This window comes from Pezoporus wallicus, unplaced genomic scaffold (genome assembly GCF_028554395.1).
Source record: "Pezoporus wallicus isolate ANWC-B61680 ecotype Strahan unplaced genomic scaffold, APGP_CSIRO_Pwel_v1 contig_7073, whole genome shotgun sequence".
NCBI lineage: Eukaryota > Metazoa > Chordata > Aves > Psittaciformes > Psittacidae > Pezoporus > Pezoporus wallicus.
In genome coordinates this window covers 6,782,391-6,795,642 of record NW_026641326.1, presented here as the reverse complement: position 1 = coordinate 6,795,642, position 13,252 = coordinate 6,782,391, and the positions used below count along the sequence as shown (strand labels likewise).

The 13,252-nt window shown below is 40.5% G+C and overlaps 1 protein-coding gene across 9 annotated transcripts in view; it reads right to left on the bottom strand.

Moving 5' to 3' along the window:
* Nucleotides 1–13,252, bottom strand: part of GRM7 (glutamate metabotropic receptor 7) — a 298,007-nt gene that overhangs the window by 26,896 nt on the left and 257,859 nt on the right. For 3 of the 9 annotated variants that reach the window (XM_057422886.1, XM_057422879.1, XM_057422880.1), the window contains 2 exons: nucleotides 7,383–7,629; nucleotides 1,628–1,720 (listed from right to left, as the gene is read on the bottom strand). The exons of 3 other annotated variants lie outside the window; for them this stretch is intronic. In XM_057422886.1, coding sequence (XP_057278869.1) covers nucleotides 1,650–1,720; nucleotides 7,383–7,629 — 318 coding nt within the window. In that variant the 3' untranslated portion in view covers nucleotides 1,628–1,649. Of the gene's footprint in view, nucleotides 1–1,627; nucleotides 1,721–7,382; nucleotides 7,654–13,252 lie in introns of those variants that run through there. 3 more of the 9 variants (XM_057422882.1, XM_057422881.1, XM_057422885.1) reach the window with 2 other exon arrangements.

Sequence of the window (13,252 nt, the reverse complement as noted above, 5' to 3'; positions counted from 1 at the left end):
GCATTTGTCATAGCTTTGTGTCGCTCAAATTTTGCAATCTGCTTAAAGAATCCCAGTGGCCCATCACTTTTTACAGGACTCGGATGACAAAATTATGTGTGTACCTTTGAAGATAGCATTTCCTGACACTGTACAATAAAGTTGCACAGAAAAAAGTAATCTTCAGGAATCTCTGTGAGCTCCTGATTGTTTTAATTTTGACCTTCTTTTTATTTTATATATATACAAATGATTTCTCTGAGATTTAAGGTGTCTTTTCTCTTTCTCTCCTTCTTGAAAGAAAATTATCATCTCTTTCAATTTCATCTTCACATAGTTGCCCTTTCGTCTTTCACATTTGATTTGCAATTATGCTTTGAGTGGCCCTCTCTACCCTCCTCTACTTCTCCTACTTTGTTATATTTCCCCACCATCAACCTTTCTGACCGTGGCCCTCCGATTACATTGGTTATCCTGGTATTCCTAAAGATCTTCACACCTTAAATCAGGCCTTCTTCTGGAGCCAAGTTAAAATAGTGGGCACAATTCAAATACAATAAAAAGCAATTTGAACATTTCACAAGAGCTTCACAAGCTGAGTTGCAACTGGGGCTGTGGCAATTTACACCAGCATATTAGCATTCTTTTTTCTTGTGACTCAGACACTCAATTCAAGCAATATCCCTACCTTTGCTGATACAAGTTCTCACCTATTAGGGATCAGCTAAGCATTCTGAAGGCTTTTTACAGCAATTTCTTCTAGCTCTAACTGCACAGCACCACAGAAACCAGGCCAGCACCCTTCCCACCCAGGCAAAGACCCTAAAGACTGGGCAAAGCCATCTGAGCACACATGGAATTGCAGAAATATTTAATGGTTGTTACTTAGTTGTCCCCAACATGAAATGCTTTCTCATTCCTCTGATTTCATCAGAAAAGCAATAATTCCTGGCTGACGAAGTCACAGATATGGAATTAGCTCACAAGATCACCACAGAGGCAGTCACAACACTCAGAAAAAGCCAGCCCTCAAAAATTGTTCACTCGTGGTTACACAGGAATGGTCACTGGGATCACCCATGGTGAAAAAGAGTATTTTGGAAACTCTTTTTGAACCATTTATAATTTTAGCATAAAGAAGATTGCTCACACATTAGCAAACGTTATTTTTATGCTGCCAGGCAACCCTGCTGGTAAAGCTGCTGGAAATGACTCAGAAAACATTTTGTTAGTTGTTAGATCTGATTGCCATAATTAACTTCTGATCATTGATTTGTTCATTTGTTCCTTTTTTTTTAAATTGCTATCAAATACCTACATCTTCAGAGGCTTTACTGGGATCTCCACTGGTGGGAAGCAGAAGACCACCAGTCCCTTGTTTTCCTGGGACACAGCTCAGAGATTAAAATTGCTCAAATCCTGGGTCTCCCGTTTTCAAAGCAAAAGGAGGGATGGAAGGGAACCCTCCCCACAGGGAACCCTCCCCACATGGGAGGGAGCTTGCAGTAATGGATCCGTGAACAATTTTTAAGTTGGATACTTCTTGTAACAGCTGCACTAATGCACATTCCTCATGTATTTATGTATGTCATAATAATCATAATGAGAATTTGAGAATAAAAAAATAAGAAGCTAGATTTTTCCTTACCTTTTTGGAAAGCAGGCAAAAGCTATACAGTAGGTGGAAGAGTGTACCAAGTAACAGATTTTTGAACACTCTTTCTTACTGGTGGTATGCAGTCTACAGGAAAAGTAAATACATTGGTATGTATAATATGTCTGTTCATAATAAACTCTTCAAATTTTGCCCTGTCACGAAGGCCATGACATTAATCCAAGTAAGGGGCCCAGATTAGAACAGTGATAGTGGAAAGCTGAGAGGCGCCACTATATGAAATTAAGCACAGGTTAGAAATAAATGAACCAGTTCACAGAAGTTCAGGTACCTCTGAACATGGGAGCAGCTGCTCAGGAAAGAGCAGGTCTGGTTGGGTTTTGTTTGTTTGGTTTTGGGTTTTTTTAATTCCTCTCCCCTGAACAAACTTTGGAACATTTTGGTTTTAGATTAAGACTTCCCAGTCCTTCCTCCCCTATGCAGTCACTCTCAGATTCCTCAGCATCCTCAACAGCCATTTTAGCTTTTTTTCCTGAGAAAGATGGAATAGGCAACATCATGTCAGTGATGCTAAGGATGAACAGGAATGAATACACAAACACACCAGGGCACAGCACACGAGCATTTGCACAGTGGGCTCTGGATGTCCTAGTCAGGAGATTCTTGTGTCCCACATACACTATCCACAGTTCACTGATGGGAACCAAAAAAGGCAATGTCCATTCTCAAAACATGGAGAAAGGAGAGGATGGGCATATACTGCTGTCACTGCCGTCGTGATAGACAGGACCTGACAGCACACAGGAAAGCACTGTTTTAAAATGGAAACATGGAAATGGTGCCTAGTCTGCATGGGCAAAAGGGGCAGTGATTGCACCTCACTACTGAGAACAGAATCAACGGCAAGTAAGTTCTACCTAATACTAAATAAAGGAGAAAGAAAAAAAATTGCCTTGACTATGTGTGTACAGTTTACTGAGCTCTCAAAGACCCTGCTAGCTTTAAAGTCCACAAAATTATAACAGTACTGAAAATTAGACTGAAAATTCTAAGTTTTTAGACCTTAAAAGTTTTCTGGCTAGCCCATGGTGACACTTTTCCTTTGCCACTTCTCAACAAATCCCAGCTAAACTGCTTGGGGAAAGGGGTCTCCTCCCATGAGCTGCTCCATCTTTCCAAGAGTTATTGGTCATTATGATGCACTCTGTCTTTGCCACAGAGATGCTGCATGCCTCCTACTCTCTACTATCTACTACTAGGCAACTCCACATGAATCATCTTGATCTCAGAGACATTCTCACAGATGGTGAGATATTCCCCATGAGACTAGAAATAGAAGACCAACACTGCCAAGTCCCTAAAGACCCTACCCTATTTATGCAAGAAAACATCTTCCCAGAAAAGCCAGTCCCAGAAAGGCAGGTCCCAGGAAGAACTGAGCAGCTTAGCTTCCTTCTCATGGCTGCTTCCAGAGGGAAATGCATGAAAGCCAACACTCTCCCTGTAAGGTCTGCTCATCCAGCATGACAGAATCACAACCTTTTCATTATCAAACAACCGAGATACTGATTTCCCTGTCACTCTGTTTGGCAAAGCCATGAATTAAAATAAGTTGGTAGGAAAAAGGAGTAATTACATGTAAATCTCAATATAAGTTAAGTATGGGTTGGACGTTCAAATGTTTTTGTTACAGTCTGACACTCTGCTCTTGCAGCAGAAACACAAGCAGACAACTGAGCAGAAGCACTCACTATCTGTTCAACTTCAGACTTGGTGAGAAGTATCTTCTCATAAAGTGTGAAATACAACCAAAGGCACATGAGAGCAGAATGAACTTGTTACATGGATGGAAGTTGCTATGCACTGAATTCTGCTCATCTGAATCTGCTGCAAACATATATCAGCAGGAAAAAGCTGTTGAATGAGTAAAAGCATGCGCATGCCAAACTGGAATGATTAAGAGAGTTTTCATAAGCCACACAGTTGCAGACTGAAAAATTTGACCTTAGTATATCCTATTCAGCATGAAACCCCTCCCAGGCCATGGCTGGGAAGCTCAGCTTCTGATATTTCTTGCTTCCCATACCTCCTAACAAAAAGCTACAACACAGCAAGTCCTCATTCTTCCTGAGGGTGGGATATAAGGTCACTGCATTTCAGGTGATTTTCCTTCCACGCTAATGCAGTTTCTTCTTTTATACTCATTCTAAACCCACAGTGCTTGATCCCAGCTCTCCTGAGTGCTCTGCTCATATTTTCTGAGCTCAAATTCCTGCAGATCACCTGATTGCTGTGCACAGCATTGACAGATGATGCTCAGCACCGCTGCTGAGGACCACCTGCTCTCAGGGAGCCACTCAGGTAATTTATAGACTTTCCAGTTTTACATGCACATCTTCAGTTCTTTAGGCATTCTTTTTAAGGTCTACTAAATCATGGAGATTTTTTGCAAGGCTATTTTTGTGTAAAACCATCCACATTTTGCTTTTGGTTTTGACTCTGGCATATAAGTAGGACAGGCCACAAATTTGGGCTTAGTCACCAAATTCCCCAATGTTTGGAGGTACATGAATCCCATGCCGGTGGCTCAGTGTTAATATCTTAGGAGATATGAAACATTTGCGTATTTTCAATAGAAATGGCAACTCCAGTCTCCAGTACCAGAGCAAGCCATGAAGAGCAGCATCACCAGGAGATACAGTAGAAAATCAAACTGGAAAACCCAACTGTACTCTTCCACTTATGAGAAAACACTTAGTAGCTAAGCCAGATCAGTACCTAAGTTAGCTTTGCAGAGAGCTGATGAGTCTCAGACTCATCCTTTAATGCCCATCAATTAATTTACTTTTAGCATGATATAGCGAGTTGCAGAGGAGCTTGCACAGAGTGAACAACCAAAACTTCCCCACCCTTTTTTCCCCAGGTTACAGCAGGGAGGTTCCTGCAACAGTTGCTGGCTCCCTTCTGCATCCATAGGTAATGGTTAGCTATTGTTAGTGGATCGAAACAATTTTAATAGGAGAGTTACTGAAAACGTTTTCTTTTGAAAGCTATTTAACATTTTTTAAAATGCTCCTAGCATTGATGGAAGCACCTTGGGTGATTTTTTATTCACATTTCCTATTTTCCAGTAGGTGCAATTCTGAAAATTTCCCCATCTGCTGTATAAAATAGACTTTTTTTTTAAGTTTAATTGTTATGAAAACATCAAAACTTGATTTATTTATGAACATCATATTCAAAATTTCACTGAAAATGCAGTTTGGGGGTTTTGCTTAGCTAGCATTGCTTTTATTGAGCTCACTGATACGGTTTTCAATTTTTCCACCTGAAAGTGGAACTATTTTTTTCAAACAAAATTTTAGAGTTTAAAAAAACACTCCTTAATTCAGGTATTGAATTAATCACTTGTATAAACATACATGCTCTATGTTGTATGTTAGGGGTTGATTGACAGCCTATTGAATGCTATAGGAAAGCTCCCATTATATGTAGTTGTAGCCTACACTGGGTCTAAATGTACCCGAATACTTTAAGTACAGCAGTAGTTTATTTCATTTGATTTTCTAATAATTTTTATTAACACACGTACACAGGGTATGAAATAGTCACAGTAGGTGCAGCTGATAATATGAACGGATGGTACTATATGTGTAAATGATCAAAATAGTTAAAAGGAAATTTATTTCCCAAACCATAAAATATTTAAAAACCCAGTACTCAGAGAAAGACATATAAATGAATATAAATTAATAATAGTGCACATTTCCTTGCTGGCTGGGTTGAACAAAAAGATAAACAAATGTATATACTTTAGAATCCTACATGTAAGCAAAAGGGGTCACAGAAAGCATTCTCCCCTCATGCACACCAATTTTGAAGTTCTGAGGTTTTTGTTCCTGGTGGATTTTGCCCCAGCTTTAACTCAGTCTTACAAAACTGGGACTGAAGGCTGGATGCTTAAGGCCAAATGTAGTACATCTCAGTGAGCAGGGAGATTCTGTCTCTCACTACTTCTCCTGCCTCTTAAAAACATAGTCTAGTATATAGTCCTAGAGGAAAAAATGTTGTATTTCACCAGAAACATGGAGGTTTAAGGAAGCAATATTCCTTTGTGATAAACACATCTCCTTCCCAGGGAAAAATCTGACTGTTCTTTGGCAGGGGGGAAATGTTCTCAGAAGTGAAAACTGCAATAAGATGCAGCACAGGAGAATGAGAGCAGAAGGGAAACCCCCAAGCTGTAGTTCTTTCAGAGGTGTATCTCTGTTTCTACACTGAAAGTGGCATCATCAGAACTTTTAGAGCTTTGTTGTTGATCAAGTCTTTGAGTGGAAATTTTTAGATTCTGATTTTTCTGGATGAGGAACTAACTCCAACTCATTTGACAGTGCAGCGATCAGTGAAATGCAGTTCAGCAACTCATCTGCCCTTTCCAGATGTCTCTTAAAACCCCCTTCTCTCCTCCTCCTCTCTCTCCCTCATTCCCAAAGGCCTTTCCCAACCCAGCTGCCTCAGCCATTCTCCCAAACACCCAGAGGAGGTTGAACTCTGTGTGCTGGATGGTCAGACAGTGACCATTAGGACTCAGTAGCGGCAGCACCATAGTGAGGGGTAGATTTATAGCCCAAAGGTAAAGGAAGGGGTTCCTTCACCATGACATCACTAACAGAAACTTGACTTGGCGGAGGACTCTGCAGCTCACACTCTCGCTGGATAATACACCTTCTTGCAGTGTGGGCTCTGTTTGGTAGGACTGGAGGAGGCACAATATGGTCCTTAATCTATGAAAAGCATTTCCTTACTGTCTTACATCAAAATCATAGTTCAGATAGTTCAGTTTCCAAAGACAAATTTTGTTTTTCTACATAGGATGTATTTTGTATATCTGCACGATAAGGCATCAGAGAAAAACAGTCAAGGGGCGAATAAAAGGAGGAAAAGTGCTGTGTCAATAATTTGCTGGCTGTTTCCACTTTGCTTTGACAGCAGAGTTTCTGCTTTGAGGCAGGTATTCAGGCAGCAGTTAATAGACAAGAAGTGGCAGGGATTTCAGCAGCAAATGGATGAATGGATCACGGGCAAGGAAAGGGCATTTCTCCTCATTCAGATTGGTTTTTCATAAAAACTGCAGACATGCCTAAACCTTTCCAGTATGCTACAAAGTTGTGCAGCTGTCTCCTTCCTCAACTCCTTCCAGATTCAAATGCAAATCAAATTTGATGGCCTCAGTATGTAATTTTGTGCTACAGTATACCATGCTATGCACATTAAGGAAACTGGAAGTGTCTTTTCGATCTAGTTTCCTTTTAAATCAGTGGCAAGATTTGCATTAGGGCCGGATGAAATCCTTAAATGGGAATCTTCAAGGATTGTGAGATTTTTGCAAAGGAATTTTGCAAGAATGAAAATTATAACTCAGGTTAGCAGAGTTATCAATGAGTTTGGTACTTGTCCCTCCATCCGTCCTGCAAACTGTACCTTCAGGGTTAGGAAGGTTTGGTTTTGACGCAAGCCTAAGGGTCCGGTACTCAAGGATGCTGCTGACCTCTCCCTCACAGAGGAGAGAAAGGAGGAGGATTTACTCACAGCTACTAAAAATTTTATGAGGAGTTGCTGCCAACTGACACAACTTGAAAAAAGTGAATTAAAGAAGGAAAAAAAAAATGTGTGTGAGATCAAAAATCTCCGAGAAGACCAAATAACACAAACCCCCTAAACCTCAGATATTGGTCCATGCCTCCAAATCCCCCAGCCAGCTAGCAAACAGAAGATCAGCAGTACTTACTGTTTGGGTCTACGTTCTCACACAGTTCTGTTTTGGCTTCACCGTTGGGCCTGTCGCTGGGTTTGTGTGAGAGCCGTGATGACATGGTTGCTGCTGTGACCACAGCCTTGAAGCTGCGCTTCCGTTTCTGGACGTTTAGCTCAGGGTGGAAGATGATGATGTACACCTTCGGCATGTAAAGCATCCCCAGGGCCACTGAAGCACTTAAGTTCATGGATATTGTAAGTGTGGTAGTTTGTATGTAGAGCTAGGAGACACAACACATGAGACACTATTACAAATAAGATGACTGGGAAGAAGACTGTAGTATTTCAAATGTTAGCTCACCTTTTAAAAGCCAATTTTAATGAGTTTGCAACCAAAGATGTAACACACATTAGCTACCTGATCTATGAACAGTCTCTTTAAGGCTCAATGACAGAAACATTCATTGCCGTTAACAACAAGATTTTTACTGCATGCTTATGGTATAGCCTCTGTTTATTTAAAAAGTGAAGATCAGATCTGGATTGAAATAGCACTGGTATAAATTTTAAATTTAGGTCTACTGGAAGTTATAGAAGAGGGACTATAATACCACATATTAGTAAAAAAAATTACTTTTTTAAAAATATGAAAAAGTTGGGTTTTTTTTGTTATTTTCTATGTTTTAATTCTCTACAATTCATTGAAATAATTTTACAGAGAATACACAATGATTTATGTGCTCTTGACATTCAGCTACGCTTATTATGAAAATACAGTACATGTGCAAGTCAGAGAACAGGTACTGCCATGAGATCAGTATCCAAAGATAGCACAAGGATCCAAAAACATATGGAAATATACAGTGATAGAAAAGCCTTTTCTTTTTTCTTCTTATTATTATCTTTTTATAGGACACAAACTAGAACAGTTCTTGTGAGTGAAGAGGATTAGGCACAGTTAAAAGACACAGAGACAGCACAGTACAGGTGCGAGGGAGCCAAAGAGGGAGCAGTGTCTCTGCGGAACCCCTTCAAAAATTAAATATACAGCAAATACACATAGATGGGAAAATTATTACATATTGAGGGTGATTTCTTCAGAACACTATTTCCTTTTCTCCACCTATGCAGTGCTAATCAGTCTGAATTTCTGACTAAAAACTCCATGAATAAATATAATGGCAGAGTAAAATGCTGACTCTGCCCAGGTACTTCCAAATTCCCATATTTAGAAAAATATGAATGCCTCCAGACTTGCTAGTTATATCCACAAAACAGTTGCTATTATAATGATTAAGGCCACTACTGGAAGCAATAAAATGCCTTACAGAAAAGATGAAAAGCATGCTGTGTATGGGTGTGTCTCCATACAGATGCAGAGAAGCAGAAACTAAAGTGCTTTCACAGTTTCTATTTACTCATTACCAGAAGGAAATGGCACTGATGTTGTCAGAAACGTTTCCAAAGACCCTGGGACATAGCCCATCTCACCTGGTGAAAAGACACCAGGACAAGTCTCGTGGTTTAAGCTCAGCTGTAAATGATGCAGTCTCTCTCACCCTGCCTTTCTTGCCCTTCCGCTGCTCCGGGACGGATGGGGAGGAGAATCAAAAGAATGCAACTCCCACGGGTTGAGATAAGAGCAGTTCAGTAACTAAGGTATAACACAAACCACTGCTGCTACCACCAATAATAATAATGATAAAGGAAATAACAAGGGAAGAGAATACAACACCTCAGCACCCACCGACCGATAACTTGCCCAACCGAGCACCAACCAATACCAAGACCCACCCTGCCATGCCCCACCCCTTTCAGGTAACTCTCAGTTACATCCTGGGCATGATGTGCTGTGGTATGGAATACCTCTTTGGTCAGTTTGGGTCAGGTGTCCTGTCTCTGCTTCCTCCTGGCTTCCCCTCCTCCCTGGCAGAGCGTGAGGCTCAGAAAGTGCTTGGTCAGACTAAACATTTGAGCATTAACTAAAAACATCGGTGCTATCAGCACTCTTCCCAGGCCAAAAGTGTACCAGCTACTAAGAAGGAGAAAAACGACTGCTACTGCTGAACCCAGGACAACAGGTTACACCATTTGAGTCTGGGAAGAGGCCAAGGGGTCACCTCATTTAAGTGCCTGCTCAAGAAGCAGCCATTCACACCAGAACTACTTGCGACAGTTCACCCTTTCTACCCACATCCTAAACTCACCCTCTGGTAGAGGTTTCACAGCCTCCTAACCAAACCCTTGCAGAGCACTCAGGACTCTGAAATGTTCAGTTTGTGCCTGACCAAGTGTTCTCTCCAGGTGGCACGGACAGTGGTGGCCACCTTGCCTTCTGTCACCTTCTTTTATATTTTTTGTCTTTTGCAGAACTTCTAAAGATCAGCATGGTACCAGGTTGCCCCTTTGTCTTTGACAGATAATGGGGTAATTTCTCCCAACTTCAGTCACTGGGAAGATCTCAGGCGTCTTTCTCTCCCTAACCTGAATACTACTGTTGAGGCACTGCATCAGTGAGATGCGATGCTCTAAGGCAAGTGTGCTGCTCTACTGAAGGCCTTGCTGGAGGATTATTTTCTGAATTTATCTTACAGCATTGCTATGAAACATGATGTTTATTTTTTCACAGGCAGGCAGTGTTGTTGCCTGCTGCTCTTTGCTGAGGAGTTACTACCTGGCTGGTTATTCTTCACCATATACTGTGCAGTTGAATGTTGTTAAACTACAGATATAGAATAATTGAATAGTTTGTGTTGGAAGGGAGCTTAAATGAGCTCCAACCCCCTTGTCATGGGCAGGGACATCTTCCACTAGATCAGGATGTTCAAAACCCCATCCAACTTGGCCTTGAATATATATATTCACATATACACATAGATACGTGTATATGTATATATACACATACACACACATATATGTAGATACACATACACACACACTATAATAAAGTACTATATAAAGATATATACGATTTACTTTTATTTCCATGTATATAAGCACTATGGCTATTTATCTTCTGGAACATTTAAAAGAGAAGACAGTTCACAAGCCTTTTCCTTCCTTGGAGCTCATCTTCCTTTCATTTATGTTCACATAAATCAGCTGTAACTCAGTTGGGGTCAAATGCATTGCACTGACATAAATAAAACAGACTTCAATATTTATTAAATAAATTCAATAGCCAGAAGTGAAATATATAAAACATAACATTTAAGGTCTGATTGCTAAACAGAAAGATACCTTCCTTAACTTTAAAGTGTTTGCAACTTACTACCAGCTTTTATCTTTGCTAAGTTAGGTAATTATTATTTTATTAAAAGCTCTTGCAATTGTTGTAGAAGCTGCAGGTACCAACACCTCTAAAAGCCAGTGAGATGCTGTGGACTGCATACTTGACAAATGATGTTACACCCAGGCCCATCTGGCTCCCAGCTCTGTATTCAGACCACACACACTTGCTAATACTTGGGAAGAAAGGCTGTTTAAAGAACACCTGCAGTCCTGGTTTAGTCTGAAAAGGATGCAGCAGAGAATTATCTCTGTTTCTATATATAAGATACGTAACTAAACCTGACAAGCACTGCTACTAAGCAGTATTCCTGAATGGGATTTACATTTCTGCAAAGTTATAAGAGATCTATGTCAGTAAAGAGCTGCATCAGAAATACAGAAGATGTATCAGTACTTCAAAGGGGTGTTTTGTGGAGTAGTTGTCTCAGACGACCTGAAGTGGCAGTAAGTGTGTTCAAGTAGCCATATGGTGGAAAATGCAAAGTGACGTTTTCCGACTAACTTTTGGTTCATTTTCCTAGAGACTATAAAGACCCTTTCTAGAGAAAGCAGGAATTTGGACCACAAGGGAAAAACATAAAAGCTAATGGCATAGCATTGCCAGCATGACACATGTAATCAGTCACTTATGTTCCACAGATAGAAGTAGTATATTCATGTTTGGTTACAGATCTTCTCCACCCAAATCCAACTGCTTCTTCTGCAGGGAAAGCAGCAGCTCTCCATAGCAATTTTGATGAACTTGTCAGTTAAGCAAACTAACTTTATATCACCACACTCTTAGACATGTCACAGACACACTGTGTGTGATAGCAACTAAAGGTCCTAGAAAAGCAGAAGGAAAGATGCATTTTGAGTAAGACACTTTTAAAAGCACTGTGTAACAACAAGTCTTCAAATGGCTTCTCATAGAAGTATTTGTTACCTATGCGTGGCAGTTTCTGAATTTTTTTAACAGCTGATAAGTTGAATATGCAATACTAGCACTTCTTTTCAGAAATAGAAGATAAGAGCAAGAGAAAACGGTAGACACCAAGAGGAGGATCCTGTTTGCAGAACAACTCTGAAACAAGGGACACAACCTGCACAGAGGCCACATCCTCTTGTGCCAGAGCCAGATAACTACATGTGATGAGCTTGTGGGTTTGCAGGTACCGTCAGCTACCAGGAAACCCCTACCACTGGAACCATTTGCTGTCCTCTGAGCCCCAGCTCCTAACATGGGTGTTTCAGGAGGGTGGGCACAGGTTTCTGAAGAGCAGGGGGAAGATTTCTGCACCAGTGCTCAAGCACCTCTTCAGCCACATGCTACGGTCAGCAGCTTCCCCGTGTGGTTTTCCGTGGGCTATTCCCAGGGGAATCTGGCCATACTTCGATGTCACTTACCCTGGGATGGTTCAAGCCATCATCTTCCCCTTAATCCTGGGCTGCTGTGACTGCAAAAGCTGCAACCACCAGAGCGCCAGTAACATTTTTGAAGGGGTACACAGAGGCCTTATTTTTATTTCCTGCTGCTATTAAGGGGTTGAAGGTTACATGATGATTTAGTCAACAGGGCCTTTGCAGCACCATGCCAGCCAAGTTTCCTACCTTGCAAATGCCAACAGGAGATAAAAGGAAAGGGAGAAAAGAGTTTCTGTAGAACAAGGCAAGATGAGTGACACACAATGCTTCTCATGACAACTGGGAGCTTTATAAAGATAAGGAAAACTAACAGATATGCTTATTATGCAGAGCCTTAGTTTTATGTATTTTATCTCTGCTTTGTGGTTTTACCAGTCAAACATAAAAATGCAGTTTACATGAAACTATTCCATTTCTTATTTCACTTCTCCTGATAAACTCTCTGAAAGCATTTGACATGAATGCAAATGGGTGACTTAAAATACAAAGGATAAGATTTAACCGACAGTGGGAGTCTAATAATTCGTGCATGTCTTTTACAGCAGCCTGGTGAACCTGAATTCCAAACTCAAGATCAAACTAAGAAATTAAGATGTAGATTTAGTGAGAGATGCTTGAACTTGACATGAATGAGAACTGGGATTGAGGTAGCTAATGCCAGTGGAAATCAAAGCTTTCTGAAAACAATACTATATTGGTCTCCCCTGGAGGGCTGGAAGCCACATTTGCTGTGACATAAGGACAAAGCCATTCTGGATGGTCATCCTCAAACTGCTTTCCTCCTCTCTCTCAAGCAGACTCTGAATTTTGGCAAATTTTAACTTAACACACTGCTGTTACAAATGCGTCAGACTTTGAAGCAGTGCACTGGAGAAAACTCAATCCTAAGGATATAATTCACATGCAAAAGCACCTAGATTTTATCATTCATTTTACATAAATGATTTCCATTTGAATTTTAGATTTCTACATTTTCCAGATTCTTGCTTTATTCATGCAAATGACAAAAATTACCTTCAAAACCTTAAGAGAAAATTAGACTGAAAAATACACACATATAATAACCAGCTATTTTTTAAGAACAAATTATATCAATGGATGATTTTCATGAGCTAGGATTACTCTCAGAAGTAAAGCACTGCAGGATCAGGCTTTTTGGTCTTTGCTAACCCGGTGGATAGATTTCCAGCTGCTGGGCTATAATAACTG